The 24,761-nt window shown below is 41.7% G+C and overlaps 1 protein-coding gene across 1 annotated transcript in view; it reads right to left on the minus strand.

Moving 5' to 3' along the window:
- Window positions 1-24,761, minus strand: part of rnf220b (ring finger protein 220b) — a 42,036-nt gene that overhangs the window by 3,509 nt on the left and 13,766 nt on the right. Inside the window, exons 3-12 of the mRNA XM_053504530.1 lie at window positions 8,506-8,632; window positions 6,130-6,175; window positions 5,591-5,683; window positions 5,265-5,307; window positions 2,829-2,872; window positions 2,492-2,603; window positions 2,141-2,231; window positions 1,487-1,549; window positions 982-1,031; window positions 793-880 (exon numbers count right to left, since the gene is read on the minus strand). Of these exons, the coding sequence (XP_053360505.1) occupies window positions 793-880; window positions 982-1,031; window positions 1,487-1,549; window positions 2,141-2,231; window positions 2,492-2,603; window positions 2,829-2,872; window positions 5,265-5,307; window positions 5,591-5,683; window positions 6,130-6,175; window positions 8,506-8,632 (757 nt within the window). The remainder of the gene's footprint in view (window positions 1-792; window positions 881-981; window positions 1,032-1,486; window positions 1,550-2,140; window positions 2,232-2,491; window positions 2,604-2,828; window positions 2,873-5,264; window positions 5,308-5,590; window positions 5,684-6,129; window positions 6,176-8,505; window positions 8,633-24,761) is intronic.

The following is a 24,761-nucleotide window of genomic DNA, read 5'->3' on the forward strand; positions in this document are numbered from 1 at the left end:
TTCAATGCTGCAGATTTAAGGACAGGCCGACCTGCGGCCAATTACACTTTTAGTCACTAGGTGGCGCTGTCATAGGGGCAATCAGGGGGGTTGCAATGCACATGAGTGCACTCCTATACAAGTCCCCTAGATGCTGCACTTGGCATTAGTTCAACATAAGGTAAAGAGAGGACCCAGAAGAAAATACATGTTGGAAAAATGCAAATAAAGATCTGTAAAAGTGTTGTTGTTTTTTTGGGGGGGAGGGGCGGGGGCTGGGGGGGGGGATAATTTTTGGAAAAAATGAGATCTATTCTTGTTAAAAGCAAGCCTCATTTCAGGAACAGGGAAGAATCTATCTGTGAACGTGTTCTTCCTCCAGAAGTCCACACATCACTCCTGTATCCTGTCTCATCCCCTGTATCCTGTGTGTGAGTTCTCACACACACATTCTGTCTCTCGACGCTGCTACATTTGTGTGCCGCTCAAACTGTAACGCCAGTGTTAAAATGCAGAGCTCTTATTCGAAAGACACACGTTACATCAGGGTTAGCAGAGCCGAGCTTCGTATATCTCGATTGTGACACTGGATAGGAAATCCAACAACAAAACAATAATAATCATCTAAAGTGATATTTATTCAATAGAAGATCAGAGAAAATGTGTTACTCCTGTTTAATTCATGAAAACAACAATTTAAGAATGAAAGAATAGAAGCAAAGATGAAGAGATAATGAATGTAGTGCTAAATGTTTAATATCGGCCAATTCTACAGCCACGAGAAGCTGGGAAGAAGCGGTGTGTTTTACTCACATCAAAAACTGACAGCTCCGGCAGCCTGGAGAGACGTTCACGCTGATATCAGGTCTACTGTGGTCTTCGTTACTTGTAGATGGAGTTTCTACATGTGCACACACACACACACACACACACACACACACACAATGTTTTATTCCTGAAATGTTTTCCCAGAAATGAATAATCCATAGAGATGGTTCTTACCTGCTGTGGTCCACCTGGTGAGTTCTGGGGAAAGTCGACTCACTGCTTCCCTGCTCAGGAACAAAGTCAGAGAAAAACAAACAACAGACATATGAAGAGCTTCCTGATAGGTTCATTTCTGTAAAATGACACCATGCTGAATAGGAGAATATATATTTTTTTTATAAAAACCTACAAAATTAAGTAAAATAATCCAGATCAGCTCTAATCCAGATCAAATAAACTAGTTTAAATCATTTATATCTGTTCTAATCCAGATCAAATAATCCATATCTAATAATCCAGATTAAATAATCCATAACTAATAATCCAGAATAAATAATCCAGATCAGCTCTAATCCAGATCAAATAAACTAGTTTAAATCATTTATATCTGTTCTAATCCAGATCAAATAATCCATATCTAATAATCCAGATTAAATAATCCATATCTAATAATCCAGATTAAATAATCCAGCTCATCTTTAATCCACATCAAACAACCCAGATAAGCTCGAGTTCATACTTTGACCCCGTCTCTGTGTCCTCTGTGTCTCCTCCGCTCGGGATCACGTCTGTCTCCGTGTATCTGCACATCTGAGCTCAGGAGCACGAGGCTTCACTCTCATTACAAGTGGATTTAATTACACTGGTGATGTCACAGTGCAGGTCATCACTGCATCGTCCCGTCTCACTGCTCTTCATCACCTCCTCCTCCTCCCCCAGCAGTTTTCTCTTTCTGTTTACTTTTCATTCATTTCTATGTCCCGTTTCCCCCTTTATCTGTTCTATTTCTGTTTCCATCTTTCCACCTTCATAACTTCCACTTTCTCTCTTTCCATCTTTATTTTCTATTTACTTTTCTTCTTTCTGTCTTTCATTATATTATTCAATTTTCCTTTCTTGATTTTCGTTATATTCTTCTACTTTCATTATATCATTTTTTTTTCTTTCTTTCACTTCCTTCCTTCCTTTCTCTTTTCCTTCCCTTTTTCTTCACCACCAGCTTCCTTTCCATCTTTCCTTACATTCTTGTTTTTTTGTCCAATTCCTTCCTTCCTCATTTAATTCTTCCCTTTCCTTTACCTTACATTCTTTCCTTCTCTTTTTCCTTCTTTTCCTCCTTCCGCTATGTGAGTGTGTGTATGTGTGTGTGTGTGTGTGTGTGTGTGAAGGATACTGTGCTCTGCCATATCTCAGTGTATCGTCTCCGTCCACATCCAAATCCACGTCACTGTCCTGCTGTTCTTTAGACGTGCTGTTTACTACACCTGAGAGAAAGAGAGAGAGAGAGAGAGCGAGAGAGTATAGATTCCAGAGTTATGCCTAGTGTCTGTCTGTCTGTCTGTCTGTCTGTCTGTCGGTGTCTCACTCTCTGTACACACAAATCAAATCAAATAATGTAGAGACAATAGCGCCGCCTTCCTCAGGATTTTACAGTTCAAGTGCTGTCCTTATGTTTAAAGTGTGTGTGTGTGTGTGTGTGTGTGTAAGAAGGAGAGAGAGAGAGAGAGAGCATGTGAGTGTGTACCTCTGAATCCGGACAGGATGGACGCCATGTGCACTCTCTTCTGTTCACTCCATTCATACTCGTCTCCTGCTGCTGCCACGGATCCATTTTCCACAACACACACTCCATCTCTCTGTGCAAACACACACACACACACACACACACACACACACACACACATTCCGTAAATTATTTTTAATGTTTTAAAATTTCTGTGGTGTAAGAGGAATAAAAAACACGGGAAAGTGCAGTGACATGAAAACAAGCAACGATGTGACGGAGTGATGGAGTCACCGTTGATGGTTTTCCCAAAAAAGCATGACACAGTGATTTGTTTATACTCTTGTCATGTTCGTACCTGCTCTTCATCTGCTTTCCTTCTCTTCGCCTTCCCAACGCGAGCTTTTCACAGGAATGAAGACAAAAACAAACAAACGCAAACAAAGAGTCAGAGAGAGAGAGAGAGAGAACGAGAGAGAGAGGTTAATATTTATTTTATGTTTTTTATCATTATTAAAATCAGAGCATCTGGAAGAACATTTCTGATGTGAAACAGCTGATTTTACAAACATAAAAAAAAGAAAACTAAAGAAAGGAAAAGAGGAAGACAAGCGATAAGACTGTTGTGTCCACCGGCGCTGGAGAAGTCGGACGGCATTATCGAGTTATTTCCATTCACAGAGAGGAGATGAAATAAAACAGTTTCCCGTCACTCTGTGTAGCTCTGTGTTGATGATGAGGTGTCGTTATATAAAGGTGGTATCATAAAGTTCTGCACCACAGATCCGGTCACTTTCACTGAACATTCTCTCTCAGAGACGGTCCGGCCCCTGGAGACGAATTCTTCATGCACGAGGCCGTGACTTTCAGAAAAGATGATGAGCGTGCACTTGGTCGAGCTGCCTGAGGTTCTGTGATGGAGGTGACGAGCTCTTCCACTGTGAAGCCTGTGTTTCGTCTCAGGGTCATACCGTCCACCCACGTTACGTTAATGATCCTCGACATGAAGGACGACTCATCCACAGCACGCTGACGGAGTTCTTGTCAGACTTCAACACAATGCTCCTTCTGTTCCTGAGTCAGCAGCCTGGAGACAAACTCGGCAGTCACACGGGGCATCTTCAAAATCACACGTGAGGATCGCCTGGACTGTTCCGTATGACATCCTGACAACAGGAGCAGCACCGCTCCTGCCCGATTGTTCCCTGACGATAATCACGCACAAGTCGCCGAATGATTTCAACCCATTGAGGGTCCTCCTGATCCCTCGTCGTTTTCCAGTGATGTTCTTCTGCTCTTGAAGCGGCTTGATGAGAAATCACTCGATAATCGCCGTAAACTTGCCGAATCATGTCAAACATCTCTGTGGCAGATTTGCCCAGTGTCAGACAGAATTTCACGTTCGCTCTTTGCTCTAAATTGCTGTTACATGGTTAGAATAGTAGACGTGGTAACGCAGATGGTAAGAATAGCACACGTTGCACAGCTCCAGATGTGGACGATGTCTTTTGGCACACTGACTTATGAAGGTCGGTGCTCGCTGTGACTGTGCGTGCAACCTTGTGCTGCCATCTGTTGGTGTGTTACAAAACTTTTTGCTATCACCCTGTAGTTTACAAAGTGTATATCAGTAACACTTCATTGAGAGAGACAGAGAGAGAATAATACAAAAGTCTAGATTTGTAATGGAAGGGAATCTTAAAAAAAATCATCAAACACAGAAACAAAAAAATCAGTCCTGAGGAAATCCAGAGCAAGGAGGTCACACACCTGAGAGGAAGAAACTAGAATTATACAAAAACATAATCAGTTCTATATTTAAAATTGTGAACTTAAAACAGCGAGAAAGGTAAACATGTCTGAGTGCGAAAAAACCTGTAAAGTCACTTAAAATGCAATTAATATTTAAAACACGTTTTATATAAAATCATCAGTATGTGATATAAATTAATTGATGCACACTACCCTAAAACAAAATAAATAACAAAAACTAACAAACAAACAAATAAATAAATATTTTTTTATCATTTATTTACCCAAGGTGTTTTTTATATGCTTGTTTGTATACACTACCGCTCAAAAGTTTGTACACCCCTTCTAACTCCATGGCCGTTCCTGATTGTTATTTCTCTCTACGCTGTAAAACAATACTGAAGGCGTTTATTATCTAAAACACACAATAATCTCCTCTGAACAGTCGATATTGAGATGTTTATCTGCTCCTTCTGCTCTGTAAAGCTCCATAACGGCTCTAATCTGAGGTGCTGGTTGTTAATTGGTGATTTCTGAGGCTGGTGACTCTAAATGAACTTCTCCTCTGCAGCAGAGCTCAGTTTTGGTCTTCATGAGAGACAGTTTCATCCTGGAGCTTGATGGGTTTTACAAACACACTCGACACGATACTATTCCTGTAGGAACAGCTGATCTTCATGTCTTAATATAACAACCGACTGTTGATGTTGTTGGTATTTAATTACCTAATGCCATGTGTGTTATTTCATTGTTTAAAAAAAATCCATTATTGTTTTAGAATGTTGGACATAAATCACTAAAGAAAAGTACTATTTTATTGTACAATACCTTAAATTTATAATTAAATAAATAAGTAATAAAAAATAAAATACAATTAAAACACTTTAAGTATTTGTGATTGTTAAAGCTGCTAACTGCTTGAAGAAATATAGTATTAAAACCTAAACGTGTGTGTGTGTGTGTGTGTGTGTGTGTGTGTGTTGTTACAGTGTAACAGTGTAGAACATTTGTAAATAATTTCAGAGAAGTTCCTTTTCCGTACCGCTGAGCCGCGTATGTCTGTTGGCTCGGACTCGTAAAAACGTCTGCGAGGAAAAAACACAAACAAACAAAGAGCAAAATTTTAAATTTGTAAAAACATTTTCGAGTTCTCTTTCACAAATGCAAACAAAGAAGCTCTTTTCTCTGATCCGAATGGGGAGAGCAGGGTGCCATTACTAATGCACAGCATTCAGACATTCAGTAGCCAGCAGGTGGCGACACTACAGCATATCATTTCCTCATCAAGCTGTCCTGAACTGAGCGGAGCTTCAGAGAAACTGATCTGGTTTGGACAGGAGTGGATGTGGGCGGAGCCTGGGGTCTCACCTGGTACCTGTCGGAGTGTAGGGCGTCGTCAGAGGGGCGGGGCGACGAAACACACGAACCACCTTCTCGCTTAATGTGGACAGAAAACACAGACTGAGAAAGACGAGAGAAGAGAGAGAGACACTGAATCTAATTTAACTGAATCAAACAGAATGAAATTCAATTTAATTAAACTGATTCACACAGAATTGAACAAATGCAACTGTGAATCAACACACATCGCCTTGAATCATTACATCAGTGTGTTAGAGTGTGTTACATTCAATCTTGTACTTTGATAAATAAAGAACAATTTAATTTTGTTAAAAAATAATAATTCATGAAATGAAAATGAATCAGAATTTATAATAACTAATTAAAATAAAACACTACTGTTAACCCTAAACAATTAAACAAACAAACAAGCAAACAAACTAAATAATAAATCTTTCATTTCTAGAACCCCATTACAATAATAATAATAATAATAATAATAATAATAATAATAATGACAGTGATGATGATGATGATGATATGTTAACAGGTGCGGCGACTCTTACCCTGGACAACCCGGTCGAGAGACATTCACTCTGTGCTGGACTCACACTGAGAGAGAGAGAGAGAGAAAGAGAGAGAGGGAGGAAGAGAGAGAGAGAGAGAGAGAGAGGGAGAGAGAGAGAGAGAGAGGGAGGAAGAGAGTGAGAGAGAGAGAGAGAGAGAGAGAGAGAGAGGAAGAGAGAGGGAGAGAGGAAGAGAGAGGGAGGAAGAGAGAGAGAGAGAGAGAGAGGGAGAGGGAGAGAGGAAGAGAGGGGGAGAGAGGAAGAGAGAGGGAGGGGAAGAGAGAGAAAGAGGGAGAGAGAGAAAAAGAGGGAGAGAGAGAGAGAAAAAGAGGGAGAGAGAGAGAGAGAGAGAGAGAGAGGGAGAGGGAGGAAAAGGACGAGAAGACAAAAAATACAAAAGGAATTATAACCGTTATAACCGATCTTTTATCTATACTGTAACTGTTGTTGTTTCCACTGAATGTTTAATTTTTATTGTAAGACATTAAATGTTTTAAATTTTCAAAAAATAAAATTCCACTGAAGTGAGTTAAAATGCAGAGGATTTAACCGCAATAAAAGTCAGACAGTCTCTCTCTCTCTCTCTCTCTCCCTCTGTGACACACCCTCGGGGTGAATATCATCTGACACACTCAGTGTCCAGCGCTGTGTTGCTAAGTGGATTAGCGCTGTAATGTGTTTATTAGACAGATCCTTCATGTGAACTGAGAGCTTTAATCCACTGCTCCGCCCTGATTCACACCGAGACAGAACGTATTCCCTCACACGCAGTCTCTCTGTGTGGGACACTGAGGATGTGAGGATAACAGGAAGGAGGTACAGAAGACAGGAAGGATGTGAGGATGATGATGATGATGATAATAACAGGAAGGATGTGAGGATGATGATGATAATAACAGGAAGGATGTGAGGATGATGATGATAACAGGAAGGATGTGAGGATGATGATGATAATAACAGGAAGGATGTGAGGATGATGATGATAATAACAGGAAGGATGTGAGGATGATGATGATGATAACAGGAAGGATGTGAGGATGATGATGATAACAGGAAGGATGTGAGGATGATGATGATGATAATAACAGGAAGGATGTGAGGATGATGATAATAACAGGAAGGATGTGAGGATGATGATGATAATAACAGGAAGGATGTGAGGATGATGATGATAATAACAGGAAGGATGTGAGGATGATGATGATAATAACAGGAAGGATGTGAGGATGATGATGATGATAATAGGAAGGATGTGAGGATGATGATGATAATAACAGGAAGGATGTGAGGATGATGATGATAATAACAGGAAGGATGTAAGGATGATGATGATAATAACAGGAAGGATGTGAGGATGATGATGATAATAACAGGAAGGATGTGAGGATGATGATGATGATAATAGGAAGGATGTGAGGATGATGATGATAATAACAGGAAGGATGTGAGGATGATGATGATAATAACAGGAAGGATGTGAGGATGATGATGATAATAACAGGAAGGATGTGAGGATGATGATGATAATAACAGGAAGGATGTGAGGATGATGATGATAATAACAGGAAGGATGTGAGGATGATGATGATGATAATAGGAAGGATGTGAGGATGATGATGATAATAACAGGAAGGATGTGAGGATGATGATGATAACAGGAAGGATGTAAGGATGATGATGATAATAGGAAGGATGTGAGGATGATGATGATGATAATAACAGGAAGGATGTGAGGATGATGATGATAATAACAGGAAGGATGTGAGGATGATGATGATAACAGGAAGGATGTGAGGATGATGATGATGATAATAACAGGAAGGATGTGAGGATGATGATGATAATAACAGGAAGGATGTGAGGATGATGATGATAATAACAGGAAGGATGTGAGGATGATGATGATGATAATAACAGGAAGGATGTGAGGATGATGATGATGATAACAGGAAGGATGTGAGGATGATGATGATGATAACAGGAAGGATGTGAGGATGATGATGATGATAACAGGAAGGATGTGAGGATGAAAGAAAGGACATAAGGATGATGTAAAGGACGTAAGGATAACATGAAGGATGTGAGGATGATGATGATGATGATGATGATAGTAAGAATGTAAGGTGACAGGAATGATGTAAGGATGAGTACCATTTGAGAGTACTCTTCTGTTTCTGTTGTTTAAAAATTAACTTTTCCTTTTATTGATTCTTTTCCTTTAAATGTTTAGCGTTTCTAAGCACTGACACTTTCCTCATGTTCATTTTGCAACGGTTACCGATATTGAGTCAGTTTATTGTTTTACAATTATAACAAATCTCTTAAACTGTGTGTGTGTGCGTGTGTGTGTGTGTGTGTGTATCTGGGTGTGCATACCTCAGGTGCAGCTGTGATAGTCTCTCCATCTCCTGCTCCATGTGCTCCTGCAGCTCATCGACTCGCAGGACCAGGTGACAGACGGGACACACGGGCGCCTGAACATCACACACACACTTGAGCTTACCTACGGAACACAGAGAGGAACACACACACACACACACACACACACACACACACACACACGAGAGCGGAGGAGAGCCATTAAACCACGTAAAGCCTCCAAATGAAACATTCTGTAGAAATTAGACACGGCACAAAACAGCTTTATTATTTTGCGATACTGAGACAGAAACCAGGAGTTTCAGCGACACTGACTGTGTTCACTTAAAAAAAAAACATTTTTACATGGACAAAAGATACAGGAATAAATACACAGCTATAAACATGACCTGAACAAAACCGCAGCTTTTGAACTTAGGTAAAATATTTCACACAAAAATAAACTAACTTTTAAAAAATATCTTTGTATATAAACACTTGAAGTAAAAAAATATTTTTTAATAAAAATTACTTGATCAGATTTAATTCATTCTTAAAAAAATCAAATCTGCCATTTTTCCGCTATTAGCGTTATAATTCATTACTCCTCCACTAGAGGGCGTACAGTGAATATACTGATTAAAGTCAGAACGTACTGATTTGATTTGAGACATCTTTTCATTTAAGATTGTTTTTTGTCTCATTCGAGAAAAACTTGCAAAATTTCAGTTCATAAGCTCTTAAGGTCACAGGTCGAGATACCAGGACCCGTTCAAAACTTTACGTCAGTGGAAAGCCAGGCGAAGCCAGTTTATGTATTTTTTTTAGCAAGAAAAAGAGAAGTATTTGCCAAATGTTTTGTTTGATAATTTTTTATATGCAAGAATATGATTATAGTGTTGGAAATTGGTAATGTTGCTTATATTTTTGGGTGGCTGGAACGGATTATCTGCATTTGTATTATTTCTTATGGGAGAATGCGTTTCACAATACGAAAATTCTCCTTAAGAGCTCGACTCGTAACGTAACAGACTTAATTTGTGTGCCGAGGTCCCGCTGTATATATAATGTGTATATGTACAGTAAGACTTGTGCACAGGTCTACGTCTGCAATGTGTGTTCAGTCTTTAAGCAGGCTTGAACATCGCTTAGCATCAATCAGCCAAGTGTTCGTTGAGCTCAGTAGAACTTCCTGTAGTTTATTGATAACGCATTACCGATGTAGGAGAATAAATAAAATGACATAAGTGTGACAGCGGATCTATATTTGTTTGAGTGTGTATGTGTGTGTGTTTTTTTGGGTTCAGGTAAAAGACACATCTTCAGTGTTGAACAGGATGAAAGTGTTCAGTCAGACGATGCTATTTTAATTTACACCACGGCCCTCTGAAAGTGTGAAAGCATTACGAGGTGATTCGCCCGACAGACTGAGTGAATCTATTAACCCAATAAAATCCTGTCAGCACCTCGACAGGCAGCGGCACGCCGCGGGGGAAACGACAGGACGAGCGCCTCTTTCCCGTCTGCTTCCCCCTAACCCGGGCCTGCTCTCGCCGCTCGCTAACAAGGCGCCAAATGAAGCCAAATTGATGTGAATAAAACATGGAGTGTGCACGGCGGAGCATCCCGGTGCCGTGCCCTTGAGAAGGTGACAGGCACATCGGGCTTCGTCCTAAATCAATTCACGTGAAGCGTCGCTGCCTCGTCTGTTTCCTTCATCGCTGAAATCTCTCATCTGGAACTGAATTTATAACCGAATGTACAGTAAACAGAGTGAGAGCAACAGCACGGCGATAAGAGGAATTCCATTAGATCTTCTTATTAAAAAAAGGGAGTGTGTACTTGATAAAATCTCAAAGATGAGTCCTGGAAGATAAAAGTGGAAACCACTGGTGCATTCTTTTCACACACACACACACATACATATATTTATAATTTTAATCTTATATTAAAACAAAACAAGCTGTATTTCTTAAACAAGACAAGACCCGCCTCCGAAATCATGTGCTTCTGTAGAAGTCAGTTTTTTATTATTTAATAATGCACAACAACGTTGTCGAACACCCACCATACCTGTATAGTGTGCAAAATACCAAATGAATATAACGCATTAAATATAGTTGCAAGCAACAATGATCGGGTCCAAGCACCCGTGCAACAAGTTTAAGACATCATCACGGCTGACCCGTTTGAGATATCAAAAATCCCCTCGCAATTTTACATCCTCAGTGTCTTGTGATGTCTCGAGGTCCGGGTCGGTGTGGATCGTAAAAATCCCCTAGGAGGAGTACTTCAAATTCCATTGGGTGCGTTTTGCAAACGACACAAAATAAAATGTGACGTCCTGTTGAGTAGAGCCCATGACATGCAGAGAAAGAAGTTGTTCGGCTCAATAAGATCTGAATGTGAACCCAGTTTCGTATGCACACGTGCTCGGGCCCTAATAATCTCCATATGATGGAGATGTTCTGAACAAATCAACAAATCAGAAACAAAAAGATCTGATGAGAGCTGATTCAGACCTTCTGTGTCGAATCAGAACCGCAAACAAAATCCATTTCGAATTCTTTTTAATCGTGATCACTCGGTTTGCGTTAGATTCATGCTTAATAGAATAAAATTAATCAAAAAGAAAGAATATAAAGTCTGTTAAGGGCTGAAATTGTCCATGTTTATGCATCAGTCAAAAATACAGCAGCAGCAAGTGAGTGTACAAATCACACACTCTCTCATTAATTCTGTTTAGTGATTATCCTGCTAGACTTGTGGGAGGCCTGAAGCCTATCCTAAGCATCAGGGAGGGCACACACACTCACACACTCACACACTAATTTGGAAACAGCAATTAACACACACACACACAAAAACTGGCACCAAATAAATGTTTGTATAATTATTTAGAAAACTAGTTTAAAACTTTTCCTGTCACATCCAGAGTTTTATTTGTCTTTTTGTCCAAAACAGACGCCATCAGCTCAGCGCTACAGCTCTGTCCTTTGTCTCAGTTTAGCAGCTCATGTCTACAAAGAAAATTTCATACATCGAGGCGATGCCGGATGCAAGCGCAGTTTTCCTTTTACATGGATTTTCCATTATGAGAATTCTCTTTTTTATCTTTTTGTGAAGTCTAATAGATCCCTAGTGTGTGTGTGTGTGTGTGTGTGTGTGTCAATAGAGGATGGTTCAGATGTCAAAATATGCGTGTTGGCAGTTTGGATATGTCATGTATAACCAAAGTTATCATTACTGCTTAAAAGTGTCAAATAAAATGTAAAACTCACAAAAGGCTCGTTATTATCATTTTTGGTCACAGACAGCAACAACAACAGCAAAACAGAGTAAGAGTCACCCAGGAGTGAAGCATCATGGGCCTTACAGTGGAAATGTTCTGGCCGTGTTAAACATTTCACATTAGACTACTTCCCCAACTCGGGGTTGGGATTCTGATCTGTTCCTACTTGCTTTAAGTGTTACTATTTTAAAGTTACACAATAACTTCAAATTAAATTCAATTTAAGTTAAACTCATTTGTTGACTTTACAAACACTGTAAGATCAATGTTGTTTGCGATAGCTTGTACTGCACGCTGAAGCAGGATGCATCTTCTGGATAGTAATTTTAATGAGCAATGATGTAGCAGAGAATCAGTGTGGATCCTTTTAAGCTCAATTCACGCTTTTTTATAGGAACATTGTGTGTGGATATGACTGCCTCAATTTAAACCAGTTTATTGATGTAAAGTTAAGAACAGGAGCTACGGGGAGTGTAATATATAAACTTTGATATCATGAAGTTTCTTAATAAAAAAAAAAAGAACAGAGAGAAGCAAGAGAACTAAGTCTATAGCTGGGCCGTAGGCCTGGGTTCAAGCTCGAGCTCGCACAGAGAAAATAATAGAACAGGGACTGCATTAATGTCCCCCGAGCAAACTAAACCAAAACAAGCTTGGAATAAAACTCATCGGAAAGTGACGAGGAACAGGTGAAGCAATTAAGAAGACAGTAATGCGCAGCCCGTCTTCATAGTGTGTGTAGATCCCTTCTGCTGACGGAGGCCGTCCGAAAATGTCACAGGACGCAATCCACAAGATTTTGGAGTGTTTCTGCGGGAATTCATGTTTATCCCGAAGGTGCCCGATGAGGTTGAGGTCAGGGCTCTGTGTTCGGGCCGGTCGAGATCTTCCACACTGAACACAGAATCCTTTATAGTCCTTGCTGGGGCTCAGTCATGTTGGAATTGGAAAAAAACCTTCAACAAACTGTTGCCACAAAGTTGCATAGAAGTGTAGCATTAGCATGTCCTGATTAAAACACCAGAATTCAATAATTAACAGGTTTGCCCAAATACATTTAAGTACATAGTGTATATATACAATAAGTTCTCCAGTATCAGTTCTAAATGCCGTTGTTTTGGTTGTTTAAGAGCCGCTTGACAGATTCCATGGTGTCAGATTCGACTCGCGCTGTGAGCTGACCTTTCCCGAATGCCAAAACTCACTCAGACATTACGGGAATATGTCAGAAAGCAGAAAGGAAACGACTCAAGCCCCTTATTTCCTCCAAACGCACATAAAGACGGGTGAACACACACATTACCCACGGCGTGACGGGTCGATCGACCTGTGGAGGGTCTGCTGCTCCGGGTGTTGTACCGTTATATCGCAATGACAAAGTGGCGAAAGGCAAAGGATTAAAGCAGTGACACATAACATACTTCTGGTCTGTGCATGCGCGGTAAGCGTGGGCGGGAGAGACTGACGGGTAGAACGAATTTGGAAAACACCAGCTGAAAGTTTCTTGGGGGTGTGTGGGAAATTCAAGTGACAGGGTTGCCTAGTCTGGCAAGAACCCCTTAACTGACACTGGAGGCTCCTTACAAAAATGTTAAAACAGAATTCCTCTCATCACCTCTCAAAACCTCATCGCACATTTTATCAGTTTATTTGGAGCAGGCCCTGTGAAGAAGACGTTACTTATAGAAATCATAACGTATTAAGACAAATGCGTTAATATTTACATGCAGTCAGAGCTGCTGTTATAGAGAATTAATCAACCAATCAGAGTGAAGGATTCAGCAGTGATATATCGTTCTAGCTTTAGCTTTGAGAGCAAAATCTCAGGGTTTATCTGTCGAGTACATAGAAGTGTGTGTGTGTCGGAGGGGGGCTTGTTTTGGGGACGGGTCAGGGGTTTACTTCCTGGCAGGTTTTCTGAGGAGTTATTAAAGCGGCGTCTCCGCACCTGCCGCGTCACCCCTCTGCCCCCTCCTTAACAACGTCTGGTTCGTATTTAAGACATCAAATGCTTCGTTTTACACGAGCAGATTTTCATCGTTTCTTAAATATGCTTTCTGAAGTGGAGGCGAAGTGGACCTGGGGGGTGGTTGGGGTGGAGGAGCAGTGGGGGAGGGGCGGATCAGGGCTAGATTAGGGCACGCGAGGCCACATGAGCTGTTTTTTATTAAAGAAAATAATGGGCCGTTGAGGGAACCGATTTAATAGGCAGCATAATGAGCGACGTAGTAACACATCTGCTGTGGCGATGTCGTTTCCTTCCTTTTTTCTTTCATTCTCCTCGTTATTTAATCAGCTCAGAGATTTCGGACGCTTTGCCGCACGTTACGCTCTAGACGTCGCCTCGACAAGGAACGCTAACGATCGTTGTGCAATGTGGAGCATGCTGAGAGACATCAACAGGCCAGGATGGGAGCCAGCTAGGTGTATGTGTGTGTGTGTGTGTTTGCTCTGAGTATTACGCGCTAAATCCCGCCACGCTCACTTCCTCTTATTATAATCCTCACTTGTGTGTTTCAGGCGACAAAAAATGAGGTTCAGGAGGTAAGTGTGCAAGAAAAAAAACACACTCAGGCTTTTCTCCGTCCAATCGACGAGCTCATTTGTGCCGACTTCATATCACAGGCCAATCGGAATGTGATGCAGCAAGCGATCATACATACACACACACGCACACACACGCACACACATGCCAGGGCTAATGACTTCGTTTGTGAAGCTTCCTAGGGCCAGCAGTCAGTCCGCACAGACGAATTTGTTTTTTCATCTAAAACTGTTATGTTTCATAGACACACACACACACACTCAGACTCGGTGATGAGAGACACGCTGATGTCCCTCGGCTATAAACGTCTCTATAAAGTTGAAGGATGGACGTGTGAGTAATAAAGCCACAGCGCTCGTCACATCCAAGCCCCGGAGAAGCAGCTAAACCCGGACACGCTCTTAACGAAGGGCAGGCAGCGGAGAGGACGAGAGCGCCATCTCACGTGGGATTAACCACAGACCTGCACGCGTAGAGTCAATGTTTTATCTTATATTTATCCTAATGAACTACATACAGTATATTAGTGCTGTCAATTGATTGAAATGAAAATGTCACAATACTCAGATTTACTGGAGTAACGAGAATTGTTAAAGTAAAGAAATGCATGACGAACTGGTTAGAGGAAACAGATTATGCCATTTCATAATATCTCAAACTCTAAAATCTAATAAATGTTAGATTAAATTACTCAAAGGGAACCAGCGCTGCACAGGGGGGGGTATGGGAAACGACGGAACTCGAACCCGGATCCTCAGAGTCGAAAATCACCAACCTAGAGCCTCAGCCACCTGAGCTACTGCTCACACAGCTTACATTTAATGTATTCTTTTAAAAATAGCTTCATTTGAAGGTCACTCAAGCACACAACGAAGGTATTACGATGTTTTATCCAAACTTCCATCTAGAAGTTTTTCATAATAAAACTGGCCGTTCAGCACCTGGTGATGTTTCCTCTGTCGTCTTATAATCTGCGAGTTAGGGCATGAATTTTCATTAAGACCTCAGTGACTCTGATCAGAATTTGTTGATTAATTCTCTCTAACAGCACGTCAGCCCTGACAATAGTGCAGGCTTATATCAATGCGCTGGTCCTAATATTGTATCGTTTCTATAGTAACAGCTCACTTACAGATGTTGTTGTTGGTCTTTTAGCTGCTTCCATCAAGTGGTCGCCACAGCGGGCTGTCCTATTCATACATACAAGCCTGACAGTTTTTTGGTGGAAGGAGTCTCCAGTGTCAGCAGTCAGGGGTGACAAGCTTTCTGACATCTCCAGGACAGAGGAGAGTAAAGTATCACTCTGCAAATGTTGTGTCTGTAAGTTTTTAATCTGTCATATACAGACGCACTACTAGAACCTGTGTGCATGTATCTGGTATAATATTGGGTTACTATTTTTTCACCTGTTTATTATCAAAGAACAAAGTGCAATAAAAAACATTAAATGTACAAATAAATCTTAAAAACTAAGTGCAGTTTGTAAATGTAAATATACAGTGTAACCTTGGATTATGAGCATAATTCGTTCCGGAAGGGGACTCGTATTTCAAAACACTCGTAAATTAAAGCGAAGTCCCCCATTAAAAATAATGGAAACTTAAAGTATTCATTCCACAGCCCTAAAAAGAAACACATAAAAATAATTAATATGAAATATAAAGTAAAAAATAAAACAAATTAACCTGCACTTTACCTTTGTAAAGAATCACAACAGAGCAGTCTTTCTGTATAGGGCAGAGTGTGTGCATGTGTGTGTGAAGGCAAGAGGAGGAGGGGTTGGTGTGTGTGTAATGTGGCGAAAAGAGGGGTGTTTGTGTGTGTGTGTGTGTGTGCGCGTGAAAAGAGGGGTGTGTGTGAAGGGGCACGGTGTCAAATGACGCACACACACAAACACAAAGAGCAGACTGAGCCTTTAGCAGAGAGAGAAAATGGATTTTTAACCTCTCTAATGAGACTTGCTTTTGCTTTACATACGCGCTGTACACACACACACACACACATACAAACACAAAATAAAATATGTTTTACACATGCACGCATGGTCACAGTGTTATAGTAAACAGTACACACGTGCACGGATGTTGACTATACCAGTGAGGGCACTAAGACCCAGCAGGGGAGACGATTACCCACAATTCCGCAGCCCAGAGAGAGAAAAACCATTAACTCAGTTTTGATCATGTGACGCTCGGCGTCAAAACAAGAAGCGCATGCGTTATGCATGATACTCGATACTTATAAACCAAGACTTGCTCGTTTTCCAAGTCAAAATTTATTAAAAATCTTTGCTCGTCTTGCGGAACACTGGCAAACCGCGTTACTCGCAATCCAAGGTTTCACTTAATATCTGGGAATCATGTTTAAAATATACCACAGTGTACTAGATAACTGTTAGAGTGTGTTATAGTCTGTTAGCTTAAAAACGTCTTCTATTTACTCTTCTATTATATGTACATTCAACTTATCTTATCTTGTTATCTTTCTTTTTTATCACTGACCCAGCGCACGGTGGCACGGTGGTGTAGTGATTAACACTGTCGCCTTGCAAAAACTTGGTTCACAGATTCAAACTTTAAATGTAATTATAAATGAATTGATGAATAAAATCAGAAATGAAATCCCATTCATTTCAGCAATGACAGAGAGAGAAAGGAAGAGAGAGGGAGAGAGAGAGAGGGAGAGAGAGAGGGAGGGAAAGGGAGAGAGAGGGAGAGGTCATTGAATAAAAGACAATTAAAAACACCAAGGTACAGAAAAAGAGAGAGTAAAGATAAACCCAAGGTCTGCTCTACAAAACGTAATAAAACACATCAGGACATGCTGTTAGAGGAAAATAATCAACCTCATGGTGGAACCAGTAACCCGTCTTCATCACAGCTTCATCACACCATCCTGTTGTTGATTATTTTCCTGTAACACACACATGATAAACTAACTGCTTCCGGTACTTCTGAGCCACGAAACCTTCGACGGCGAGCGCGTCTTAACCAACTGATATACCACGAAAAATCAAATATGTTTTAACAAATGTATCAGCACTACGACTCAATCATGAAATTATTACTCAGTTAATTATTTTTGCTTCTCTTCTGAACAACAACATGACTTAGATTAAAACATTAGCACTAAAGATTCTCAATCCGTTCTGAATAACCTCACATAAATAATATCTATATATAATACTTACACTATGCTTTATTTTTAATAAAATTTGATCTCAAGCATTTTCGCTTTATATTATATACGTTTCTACATTAATGAAAGTGAATTAAAGCTATAACTCAGGCACAGAGGAGGTGTGTACTGAGAGTGTGTACTGAGAGTCGGTGGCAGCAGCGCGATGACCTCACTACCGCAGCCTCAGAGTAAAGTGCACCGTGTCATAAACTCCTTTCTGAACACCCTCTCCGTGCTGCTTTCGCGCCGTGCTGCTCTCGCGTGGTGCTGCTCTCGCGCCGCATCCCTGAGACTCATCCTGTAGTTACGGCGCTGTGAATCCTGACACGTCAAATAAACCGCGAGGCAGCTTTAAGAGACGCCCACGAGACACGAGGATGACTCTGGGTCTCTGAGTTTACTAATGAGTGTGTGTGTGTGTGTGTGTGTGTGTGTGTGTGTGCTGGAGAAGGAGTTTGAATTCCAGCTTCTGACATCTCAGTGTGTGAGCAATCTGATTTATAAAAGAAAGATTAAGTTAATTCAATTAAGTGATTCATTGACACTGATTTCGTGCAGCATTGGACTGATTGGCTAATGTACCCATGCGCGCACACACACACACACACACACACACACACACACACACATAGACACAGGGAGCCCAAAGAGAAAGACAGACAGGTCGTCAGATATACACAATCAGACAGAAAGACAGGCAGGAATTGACAGCCACAAAGACCACACCTCCTTTACTGTGATTAACAGCCATAAAGCCATGCCTTCTTCGCTGTGATTGACAGCCATAAAGGCCACGCCTCCTTTACTGTGATTGAAAGTCATCAAGGCCACACTTTGTTTAATATGACTAACAAGAATACAGGCCAGGCCACTCCCTCATAGTGAATGACAGACATTAAGACCACGCCTCCTTTACTGTGATTGACAGCCATAAGGGCCACGCCTCCTTTACTGGGACCAACAGTGACCATCAGCCATTAAGACCACACCTCCCTCTCTGTGATTGACAGCCATAAAAGCCACGACTCCTTTATAGAAACTGACAGAAAGGCCACACCTTTTTTTGGCCACACCTCTAGCATCACTTCCCCAAAATCACATACAAAGCTCATCCTCATGCTTTAGGCCACGCCCCCTACCCCAGTCTGGGTAACGGGGGAAACTGTGCACATTAGACTTTTTTCTCAAACATTATTCTTTAATATTTACAATTAATTTCAAGACCGCGACTGATTGTCATGCTAATAGCGTATACACACACACACACACACACACACACTGGACTGGGACTGAAGGAATCAGATCAGGTTCAGATCAGATCAGTAGACTTTCTGGCTCTCTGGCAGTTTGTAGTGACGTGCTAACATCTGACGCGGTTCTGCAGAAAGTGATAACTTAATGACCGCGGTGATGGAGCACGAGAGCGCGCAGAGAACCCGGTTCTGCACCAGTGCTGCAGCGATAGAGATGAAAGAGGAGGAGTGTGTGACTGAACACACCTGCAGGAGAGCCTTTAACCGCTGACTGATGTTCCGACACTGGGTGTGTGAGAAACCGGTGAAGTTTAAACAGATGCAGCCCCACACACACACACACACACACACACATATGGTTGCACAGAGACGAGTGTATTTATCTGGCGAGCGCACTGATGGAGGCACAGTGGTGGATTTTCTCATTTTATTGGCCACCGGGGTAGAACAGGAACACAGTTATTCAGAGGCAGCCAGCAAGACTGAGTCCAGCTAAACACACACACACACACACACACACACACACACAGACGCACACAGAAAGAGAGAGAGAGAATGAAAGAGAGAGAGAGTTTTGGAAAAAAATGAGAAAATACAAACATGGGCACCACACAAATCTTCATCATCATCATCACTAGCATCATCATTATCCTTTTCCTCCTCATCATTCTCATCATCTTCATCATCCTCCTCCACCTCACCACCACCATTATCATCATCATCCTCCTCCTCCACCTTCACCATCATCATCCTTCTCCCCCATCTTCATCCTCCTCCTCCACCATCATCATCCTCCTCCTCCTCCTCCACCATCATCATCATCATCCTTTTCCACCATCATCATCATCCTCCTCTTCCACCATCATCATCCAGCACCATCATCCTCCTCCTCCACCATCATCTTCATCATCCTCCTCCACCTCACCACCACTATTATCATCATCATCCTCCTCCTCCACCATCTTCCTCATCCTCCTCCTCCACCATCATCATCATTATCATCCTCTTCCACCATTATTATCCTCTTCCACCATCATCATCCTCCTTCTTTACCATCATCATCATCCTTCTCCTCCATCATCATTATCCTCCTCCACCATCATCATCCTCCTCCTCCTCCACCATCATCATCCTCTTCCACCATCATCATCCACCACCATCATCCTCCTCCTCCACCATCATCATCATCATCATCCTCTTCCACCATCATTATCATCATCCACCATCGTCATCCATCATCATCATCCTCCTCTTCCACCATCATCATCATCATCCACCATCATCATCCCCCTTCCTCCACCATCATCATCATCCTCCTCTTCCACCATCATCATCCACCACCATCATCCTCCTCCTCCACCATCATCATCATCATCATCCTCTTCCACCATCATTATCATCATCCACCATCGTCATCCATCATAATCATCCTCCTCTTCCACCATCATCATCATCCACCATCATCATCCCCCTTCCTCCACCATCATCATCATCATCCTCTTCCACCATCATTATCATCATCCACCATCGTCATCCATCATCATCATCCTCCTCTTCCACCATCATCATCATCATCCACCATCATCATCCCCCTTCCTCCACCATCATCATCATCCTCCTCTTCCACTATCATCATCATCATCATCCTCTTCCACTATCATCATAACCATCCTCCTCTTCCACCATCATTATCATCATTCACCATCATCCTCCTCCTTTACCATCATCATCATCCTTCTCCTCCATCATCATCCTCCTCCACCATCATCATCCTCCTCCTCCTCCACCATCATCATCATCCTCTTCCACCACCATCATCATCATCATCATCATCATCCACCATCATCAACCTCCTCCTCCACCATCATCATCATCCTTATCCTCCCCCACCATCATCATCCTCATCCTCCCCCACCATCATCATCATTATCATCATCCTCCACCATCATCATCATTATCATCATCCTCCACCATCATCATCCTCATCCTCCCCCACCATCATCATCATTATCATCATCCTCCACCATCATCATTATCATCCTCCTCCACCATCATCATCATCATCCACCATCATCATCCTCATCCTCCCCCACCATCATCATCATTATCATCATCCTCCACCATCATCATCATCCTCCTCCTCCACCATCATCATCATTATCATCATCCTCCTCCATCATCATCCTCCTCCACCATCACCACCATTATCTTTATCCTCCTCTGCATTATAAATTTTTTGACCAAAATGTAATAAAAAGATAGGAAACACTAAACTGAATTTACTGAAGTGCATTTTATTATTATAATTCCTCAAGTTCAAACAAGAACACACACACACACACACACACACATTATCCCTCTCTCTCTCTCACAGACACACACACCATTCTGTGTGAGTGGAGCGGCCGGGATTATTTATGGAAGGTTTTTCCCGCAGGGTCTCACGGCCCCGAGAGCTAAATGTGGCGAGCGAGTCGGGATTTTTCATGACGGAATAAAAACACAAACACACCTTTATAAATGACGATCATCTGACCTCGTTTAATTCGTCCTCTACATCCACCTGCTGTGGGCCACCCAGTTACAGACACAGACACACACACACACACACACACACATACACTCGGGAGCTCCTGTGGTACAGAAAAACATGACTTCATCCTGAACCGGCATCTGTTTCGGGCGATGTTGGATCCCGTGGTGATGAGCTTCGACAGGAATCTGAGAGCAAATAAACTGGGAATTTGGGAAAAAAATTATCGTTAACGAAGAAACCATTAAACCATTCATGGCCTGAACCTTGTCGTACCGACCCGCATCGCCGTGGGAACCGTGACTGGCACGAGACCCCCGAATTTCTGCCGCTTAACTGCTTCTGTCGTTAATAAATACGACCCGAGACGCGGCGCACAACAGGAGACGATTTACGGTGCTTTCACGGCGGCCGGCCCACCGCTACACCGAGTGCGACGGCGTGTCAGCTCCTCCGTTCACCTCATTACCCAGCTAAAGGCTAATCAGACAGCGAACAAGTGCAGACACAGGGACCGCTGCCACGCTAAAGGCTAACGGTTGCTGTGAGAAAAGCAAGGATGCCAAAAATTTCCTTTTTGAAAGAAAAGTTGAGGTTAGTCACATCCAGCTTGTAAGAAAACATTAGCATCACAAGCTAGTCAGGGAGGCTAGTCACACACGCTAAACGTCATAACAGCTAATGGCTTTTCACGGTCACATTTACCAATTCAGGATCGAAATTTATTCCTATAAAATTTAAGGTTTATTATTTTTAAACAGCAGGAAAAAAGCTAAATTTCCTGTAATTTAGCTCCACCGCTAGTGTGCTACAATTCTGTCTGCTAGCCAAAACGCCAGCGACGGCTGAATTCACCTACAAGTGAGTTTAAAAACACATACTAAATATTTTAGCTAAATACCATTTCAGGGATTCTACAGAGCTGAAGTGTGTGTGTGTGTGTGTGTGCGTGTGCGTGTGTGTAAAGTGTGTCAATACAGTTAGCAATAGCCGTGCCTTGTTGACTTTAGTGTCCCGCGTCGATGCCCAGAGTCGATGCAGGGGCATGTGTGTGTGTGTGTGTGTGTGTGTGTGTGTGTGTGTGTGTGTGTATGTGTATGATGTGTTCGATCAGCTCAAGAGACACAGTGCTGATTAGTGCACTCAGAGCTCATCGCTTAATCCGCCTCTTGTTTAGTCGTCGCTAATACTCCTGCCAACAGCCACCGCTGCCCCTAAACTCCCCCCCTCCCCCACCCAGGGGCCCTTCAGTTTCACTCGTGTGTGTGTGTGTGTGTTATTTTCAACAAAATAGAAAAGAAAGGAAGAGATACAAGGATGGAAAAGGTAATAAATGAAAAAAAGAAAGAATTATGAATAAAATAAATAAATAAGAAATAAAATAGATAGAAAGAAAGAAAGATTTACAACAAAAGAAGAAAAAAAGAGATAAGAAAAGAATGTGTGAAAAACTTAAAAGAAGAAATGGTCAACCAAGTCTAAAAGAAAGGAAGAGAAAAGGATGGAAAAGGTAATGGATGGAAGAAAGAAAAAAAAGAACGAAAGAAAGAAGTTTCAACACAAAGGAAAAAGAAAAAAGAGCATAAAAAAAGAGATAAACAAGGTGTGAAGAAGATAAAAGGAAGTGAAATGAAAAGGAAAAAATGACAACAAAACAGAAAAGAAAGGAAGAGATAAAAGGAAATGAATCAAAGAAAGAAAAAGAAAGAAATGATAAGAAGGGAAGGGAATCTGTTTGTATTCAGACGTCTGTATAAACCCCAGTCGTCTCTTGTCTGTGTGACCCCTGACGTGGCCGAGCTCCGGACGCTGACCCCGTGACCCCACATGATGCGCGTGTGCACAGTCGTGGTGCTGCGCGACACATCGACTCGCCGACTCATAACGAGCCAGGAGATTTAGCGCCGCGGTGCCTGTGTGGTCTCCTGGGATAATTAGCATCATTAGCATGCTGATTAGCACAAACAAACGAAGAGGATCCCATCCAAGATGAAGTAGTGTGTCTGTGTGTGTGTGTGTGTGTGTGTGTGTGTGTGAAGCTGGTTTTACGTGCAGCTCAGCGCCTCGTCCTGATGTACGGCTCCTCGTTAGCGCCGTAATAAAGAACACAGAGACACATAAAAGGTTATATACTGCTGGAGTGCTGTTATTCCACCAATTAGCACAGCGCTGATTTACCACCGGGACACGCCACGATCCCCAACACGCGCACACACACACACACACACACACACACACACACACACACACACACACAGACCTGGTCAGCTCTATAAAACTACACAGTCTCTGATCCACTGAGCTCTAAAACCAAATTCGAAGAAACTCTGAAACTCACATACTTCATAATGTGTGTGTGTGTTTGTTTGTTTGTGTGTGTGTGTGTGTGTGTGTGTGTGTGTGTGTGTGTGTGTGTGTGAGAGTGAGAGTGAATCTTTTACAGCCTGGCTTTCACATTCTACATAACTCTGAGCAAAAACACAAGCTTGAGTCTCAGGACCAGCGCGGGAAGATAAAAACATTTGTGGTTTTGCAACGAGACAAACACAAAAGTCTAGTAAAAGAAAGAAAACAATAAAAAGAAAATAAAAAGAGATAAAAAAAGATGAAAAAGAAAGAAAATTACCAGAAAGAAATGAAGAAGAAAGAAGAAGAAATAGATAAGAAGGGAAGAAAGAAAGAAAGAAAGAAAGAAAGAAAGAAAGTGAGGGTGAAGAAAAATGATAGGATAAAAAGACAGTAAGAGTAAAAAAGTTTTAAAAAAAAACTTAAATAAGAAAGAATGAGGTAGATAAAAAGGAATAAAGAAATAAGGGAGAAAACTAAAGAAAGAAAAAAAGAAAGAAACTAACAAAGAAAAACTATAGTAAGAAAGAGCCAGATAGAAATAAAGAAAGAATAAAGAAAAACTAAAGAAAGAAAGAAAGAGATTCATTAATAAATTAACGAAAGATTGAAAGAAATAAGAAAAAGAGTTCCAAGAAAAAAAAAGTAAAAAAATAGATAGGATGGGAAAATGTAACAAGAAGGTAAGGGGTGGGGGGAAGAAGATGAATAACAAGAGATAGAGAAAGAACGAAAGTAAAAAAAGAAAAAAATGACAGTTCGACAGTTTTCTGACTGAATGTCAAAATCAAACTGTCCTGTGAAAAAAATAACACACACAGTTTGTAAGTGAAGCCTGTGTGATGTGGGTGATTTTAGAGTTGAACGACATCTGCATGTGACTCAGTAATGCACATCTGCTCCAGATGTGGGTCGGATATGCAGGTGCACAGAGGGGCTTAAGGGGGCAAACCCATACCAGTCACAACCCTCCAACCACTACACACCCCTACCCCAGTCACACCCCTCCAACCACTACACCCCCCTACCCCAGTCACACCCCTTCAACCACTACACCCCCCCCTACCCCAGTCACACCCCTCCAACCACTACACCCCCCTACCCCAGTCACACCCCTCCAACCAC

This window comes from Clarias gariepinus, chromosome 9, assembly GCF_024256425.1.
Source record: "Clarias gariepinus isolate MV-2021 ecotype Netherlands chromosome 9, CGAR_prim_01v2, whole genome shotgun sequence".
NCBI lineage: Eukaryota > Metazoa > Chordata > Actinopteri > Siluriformes > Clariidae > Clarias > Clarias gariepinus.